At 40.7% G+C, this 6,022-nt stretch overlaps 1 protein-coding gene across 1 annotated transcript; it reads right to left on the bottom strand.

Annotated features, from left to right (window-relative positions):
- Window positions 1–2,740: 2,740 nt before the first annotated feature.
- On the bottom strand, window positions 2,741–3,685 carry LOC102868755 (olfactory receptor 52B4-like). Its single transcript, XM_006885533.1, has one exon. It carries the CDS (start codon window positions 3,683–3,685, stop codon window positions 2,741–2,743), a length of 945 nt encoding a protein of 314 aa, XP_006885595.1.
- Window positions 3,686–6,022: the final 2,337 nt, after the last annotated feature.

Here is a 6,022-nt window from a genome sequence, read left to right as displayed (position 1 = left end):
CAGCCTGGTTTAACCCTCTCCAGGATGAATCTGTTTGTTTTCCTAGCAGTCCATGGTACACTCAATACTCTTCTCCAGCACCACAGCTCAAAGGCATTTCAAATCTGACTGGTACAGGAAGAAATTGTTCCACCTTCTCCAGCAGAGCCTCTGGTGGATTTAAACCATGCACCTCTGGGATTGCAGTGCAGCTTCTTGTCAGTAGGCCACTAGAGCTCTCTAAAATTGTTAAAAAATGACTGGAGCAGTAAATAAACAGAGAACTGTCAAAAGTTCAAGCTGGATTTAGAAGAAGCCATAGCACCAGGATATCATTGTTAATGTCAGATGGATCTTTGCAGAAAGTATGGAATGCCAGAAGAGTATCTATTTGTGTTTTATTAGCTATGCAAAAATATTTCATCATGTGGATCATAACAAATTATTGTTAACATTGAGGAGAATGGTAATCGCAGAACAAATAATTGTGTTCCTGCGAGACCTATACCTAGACCAAGAGGTTGTGGGGAGAATAGACCAAGGGAACACTGTCTCCTATAAGAAGGGGCCACTCCCTGGAGAAATACATCATGCTTAGTATATAGTAGAGAGCAAAAAACCAAAGACCCTTGGTGAGAGAGATTGACACAGTGGCTGCAACAATGTTTCAGCATAGTTGTCATTATGAGGGTGGTGCAGCGTGAGGGTGTGTTTTTTTCCTGCTGTATATAAGATAACATTAACCATACCTGACTCAATGACATATAATAATAATTAATACTAATACTAATACTAATACTACTAATAATATGATGTGTTATTGTGTGCCATTGAGTCAGGACTGACTGATAGCTGACCCACCGTGGATTTTCAGAGGCTTTGAATAACATGGGAGGAGACTTCTCATCTTTCTCCTGTGGAGTAGCTGGAAGGTTCAAACCACTTGCCTTAGGATTGACAGCACAACTTCTTCTCTTGAAGATGATTGGTTCTATAAAACAGTCTTCATCTTTCTCTAGTCACTGTTTTAATTCTGCTGCATAAGATTGGATCTGAAGTTAATGACTGATTTTGTTTTATGTGAGGTGATGCTCTCACATTGGCGGAGGGTTTACTAGAACTAGATATTAGAACCCTTTACAGTTCCATAGTGGTGAAACTCACCAGGCTGAAGGTTTAGAATATCAGGATTTTGTCTGAAAGCCCAAGAATAGATTATACAGAAAAACACTGGTTAAAATTTGAGCTGAGAAAGAAGGAATACTATGGTAGGTGGCTTTGGCCAGGGATCTTATTTGCTTACCTCTCCCATTTCCCTTCAACCTGGCTATTTGTCTTTCTTTTTGTGATATATTGTGTGTATGTGGTGATGAAAGGATAAGTTCTATCTATTAAAGACATCAACTTTTTTTAGAGATGCCTGAGACAAGAAGGTATCTCTTGATCAGTAAGATATGTTCTCTTATACTGAAACAAACCTGTAAGTTAGAGGAAATAGTGCATAGGAAACACTGCTCTGTTTGATGGAGTATGACAAAACTGAGAGGAGAGGGGCATTGCTCAGGAGCAGAGGCAAGAGTGTCTGGCACATCTAGGAAAATTCTTTGGAAAGAAAACATAGCACAGATGCTTTTAGCATAAAGAATTTGCCTAGCAGATATGTTTCAACCACTACTCATCAACTTCCAAGTTCCCCATATAACATTGAAAGAAGTGGAAATGAATGATCCAAATGTCTAGGAATTACTGTTTCTAAGGGTACAGTTTAACTAGAACGAAAATACATGAGGCACGGAGGCTTGAGTGTGGTTGTTCAGGGATAGCTCATGATGTTTCAGAGGTTGAAACACTAAGTGAATACGTTGAATACTATCAAGTTGGGAACAACTCATAGATGACCTTCCAGCCAGCTTTCAGACTCGGTTAATTGTATGGGAGGAGATTGCCTATCTTTCTCCAAGAGAGCAGCTGGCAGATTGGCACTATTTGCCATTTTTGTTGACAGTACAGCTCCTTTACCCACATTATGCTGAGAGAAATATTTCAGTCACAAAAGGAAAAATAAGGCATAGTGCCACTGTTACTAAAGAGGACTGGCATAGGGGTTGGGGGAGACTGAGAAAGACGGGATCAATAATGTATACTGCATTGAAACAGATGAGGGAGAGAACTGTTTAAAAGGGGTATATGATTATATATTATTGTTATGACAGGAGTCCAGAACGAAGGTAGCACAGTGGAGTGGACTTGGGGAGATGGATTGAAGAACAATGAAAGCATTTTTTCTTCTACTTTTCAAAAAGAAAAGCAATCTGGGGAGAGGGATGGGCAGGGAGAAAAGTACAACAATGAATGAATGGAAATCCAAAGTCTCTGTAAAGTTTCATTAAAGTCAACTTAAAATTTTAAAAAAGTAAACCCTGCTACTTCACTGATGCATTTATTCTAAACACAGATTCTCTGAGCCACTTCTTTAGTGTTTCAGCTTCCCTTCTCATCCACTACTTCCACAGACAACTTTATGGATACTTAGAAAGTCTGAAAATTCAGTTTCTATCCCCAGATTAGGGAGCTCTGGTGGCCCCATGGGAAAGGAGTTGCACTGCCAACCCTTACATGCAGTTCAGGTTCTCCAGCTTCTCTGTGGGTGGAAGACTGGCAGTCTTATCCCAGGCTATTTTCAATTTCCTGAAATCTGCTGGCAGATTAGCTATGAGTCAGTTCCAACTCAGGGGCACATAATGGCAACTACGTTTCAAAATTATTTCTGCCTGGCAAATAACACATGAAGCACCTCCTCTCTGATCTGTTTGGTCTTGATTCCATAAATGATGGGATTCAGCATAGGTGGAGCTATTATACAGACATTAGTTAGCAAAATGTGGATATAAGGAGGGATGTGGCGCCCAAATCTATGAGTAAGGGTTGTGAAGATCCCTGGCCCATAAAATAAGATGATGACACAGACATGGGAGCCACAAGTATTGAGAGCTTTGTGACGAGCGTCTTGGGAGGGCATTTGGAAGACAGTACGAAGAATCAATATATAAGAAACGAAAATGAGCACAACATCTAAGAGAACCGTGAATATTAGGACAGAAAGACCATACCAGATGTTCACTTGAATGTCATTACAAGCATATCTGGCCAAACCAATGTGTTCACAGAAAGTATGTGGAAGTACATTATTTTGGCAGAATGTCAATCTTTTCAAAAGAAATATTATGGGGAAAATGGAACCATAACTTCTCAAAAAGATGCTCACACCAATTTTTCCAATCAGAGTGCGTGTAAGAATAGTCATGTATCTCAGCGGGTAGCATATGGCAATGTAGCGATCAAATGCCATCACCAGCAAAATCCCTGACTCAGAGATGAAGGTAGAGTGGGTACAGAAGAGCTGGGCAATGCAGCAATCCAGGGAGATCTCTCCAGCCTGAAACCAGAAGATGGCCAAGGCCTGCGGTACTGTGGTTGTGGAGAGGACCATGTCTGCTCCAGCCAGCATGCAGAGGAAGAGGTACATGGGTTCGTGGAGGCTGCGCTTTGTGAGGATAATGAAGATGAGCAGGCTGTTCCCAAGCAGGGCTGTGACATAGGAAATGAAGAAGGGGATGGAAATCCACATGTGCTGGTCCTCTAGGCCAGGGATGCCCAGCAAGCGGAAGACTGTGTGACTAACACCAGTGAAATTTAATATTTTCATGTCTGGGTTCACCAGCAGGGACTCACCTCCTGTTCACAGAGACAGAACAAAAAGCAGATTGGCCATGAACATTTTATCTGAAAACAGGAGGCATTTTTGTGATATTCTGTAGTGTCCATCTTTGATCAATAAAATAGTAAGAAGCAAACGAGAGAAATAAGGTAACAACTCCAGTGAATGGTAATTCAATTAAAAGTAATGCATATATATTCAATTAACAAAATTTTTGTAGGTATTTTTTTCTAAAATAGAGTGTCACAATATGTAAAGAAAATGATTACATGTATCTTTCATGGCTATAAAAATATTATGTTTGGCTTTGTGATTCATTAGTTTTTCATAAAGAAAGGGATGAACAGATAGAGAAACAGCATAAGAAAAACTGAGGGGTCAGAAAAGTACACACTGGGTTTATGAACAATTCATCCCAAAATGTCTGCTGCTAGAAAATGCTGGAGTGAGATAGAGGAGGGGTTATTGATGCAGATTTGTTTTGACTGTGAAGGGTTTTGATCGCTGCTGGACACTTGGAATCCAATTTTGCACAGGGCACAGCTATCAAATGCTGTTTCCTCACCTGTGAAGAGAGGTCAAGAGACCTTGAGAGGGTACCGTTGGCATGGTCTGTGGGCCTGAATGGTGAGTGCACCTTAGAGAAGTAAGTGTACAAATGATTGAAATTAGGAAAAAGAACAAAAGAAGGTTCCATAATGGTGTAGTTCATAGACAGTGGAGCTCCTATCCCAAAGGCTGACCCTCTCTGGTGATTCGACTCTAGAGGGAGAAAGATGGGGGTTCTCTTCCTGTATGATTTATCACCTTGGAAACACAATAGGAGCTGAGGTAGCGGTAGGGAATCAGCAGTAGTTAATTTCTACTCAGTTTAATGCTTGCTATTTGGAAGATTTTTTATTAACATAGAATTAAAACTTACTTCTTAGTTTCCATCCTAGTGCACTTTTACTAGTTTCAGAAAGCATATTTTGAAAGGTGAATTTCTTTCATCACCATGTAGTGTAAACTGAATCTTAGATCAAGGTCAGACAGATTGAACAAAGAGGGTACCTTGTGCAAAGGGAGTAAATTCCAATCCTATTTTCATTGAATGAATGAAAAAATGAAAACATGTATAGAACATTCTCTTCGTAGTGCTTCTGAGAATATTAAATTTCAGGATGTCTTAAAATATGCAGCCCAATTACTAATATTAAGTTCATTCATATTATTTTTTTCTCTTGTACCTTGCCTTTTCATTCTGTAGAGGAAGCTGTACTACTACCGTGTTCTTAGTGCTGGCACAAATTGTTCTTCCATTGACGTTGACCAGATGAAGGAGTCCAGTCCTGCTGGTCTTGGGACAGAGAAAGGCCTCTTGTGCAGTGTACATTCATTGTGATACAGTTCTCTTCAGTGAGGGCAGCTCTTCTCCCATGGAACATAGATGGAAGAGCATGGGAGGTGTGTGGGAAGCATGCTCCCCACCAAGCGGCCCAGGAAAGGACAGATGAATAAAAGCAAGAATGAAGGAGCCAGAAGAAACAGCAAAGATTTGAGAGGAGGGAGATTACAGAAAATTATAATGACAGTGTGTCAGGGGAGGAGAAAGACCAGGAGAAATGTGAATCAGAAGAGCCAGAGAAAAAGGTCAGATTGCTGGGATATGAGAGATTTCCCTGTGGGATTAGTTACTTCACTTTCATCTAATAAGAATTTGCCCTAAAAATCCCCATTCAAATGCCATAGCCACATTAATATCTTCTCAAATATATGTGAGACATCCTTATCGTGTTCCTAAAGTCCCTCCAACACCCTGCTTGAGGCAGCCCAGCATAGGTTCCTGCCTTTCTCAGGGTTCCTCACATGTTTTGCCAATTGAAGTCTGTCATCTATGATAACATCTACGATTTCTGTTTTTATGCTCAGTCAGGATTGTTGTTGTTACCGTCAAGTCAGAACCGACCCATAGCTGACCCTTCAATAGATTTTCAGAGGCAGTTAGTTAAACAGAAGGGAGGAGATTGACTGTTGCTGTTTTTGTTAGGTGTCATCAAGCCAAGTATTATCCACAGCGACCTTATGAACAACAGATCTGAACCCTTTCCTGTCCTGTGCCATCCCGCAATCTCTGACCCACTCGAGCCCATTGCTGTGGTCACTGTGTCACTCTACCTAGCCCTCATTTTTTGCAGAGCATCTGTTCATTTACCAATCTCGAGTAAACTTTAGCTAGCCCACATGCCCTTCCTCATCCTTCCCAGACCTCATGCTACTTCTAATTTATAAAACCCCCCTCTATCTATCTATCTATCTATCTATCTATCTATCTATCTATCTATC

The sequence above is a fragment of the Elephantulus edwardii genome, unplaced genomic scaffold (assembly GCF_000299155.1).
Source record: "Elephantulus edwardii isolate Elephantulus edwardi_28Jun2011 unplaced genomic scaffold, EleEdw1.0 scaffold00044, whole genome shotgun sequence".
NCBI lineage: Eukaryota > Metazoa > Chordata > Mammalia > Macroscelidea > Macroscelididae > Elephantulus > Elephantulus edwardii.
This window is presented reverse-complemented; position numbering and strand designations above follow the sequence as displayed.

Coding starts and splice junctions, on each gene's coding strand:
- LOC102868755 (XM_006885533.1), bottom strand. CDS start 3,685: ATGAAAATATTAAATTTCACTGGTGTTAGTCACACAGTCTTCCGCTTG.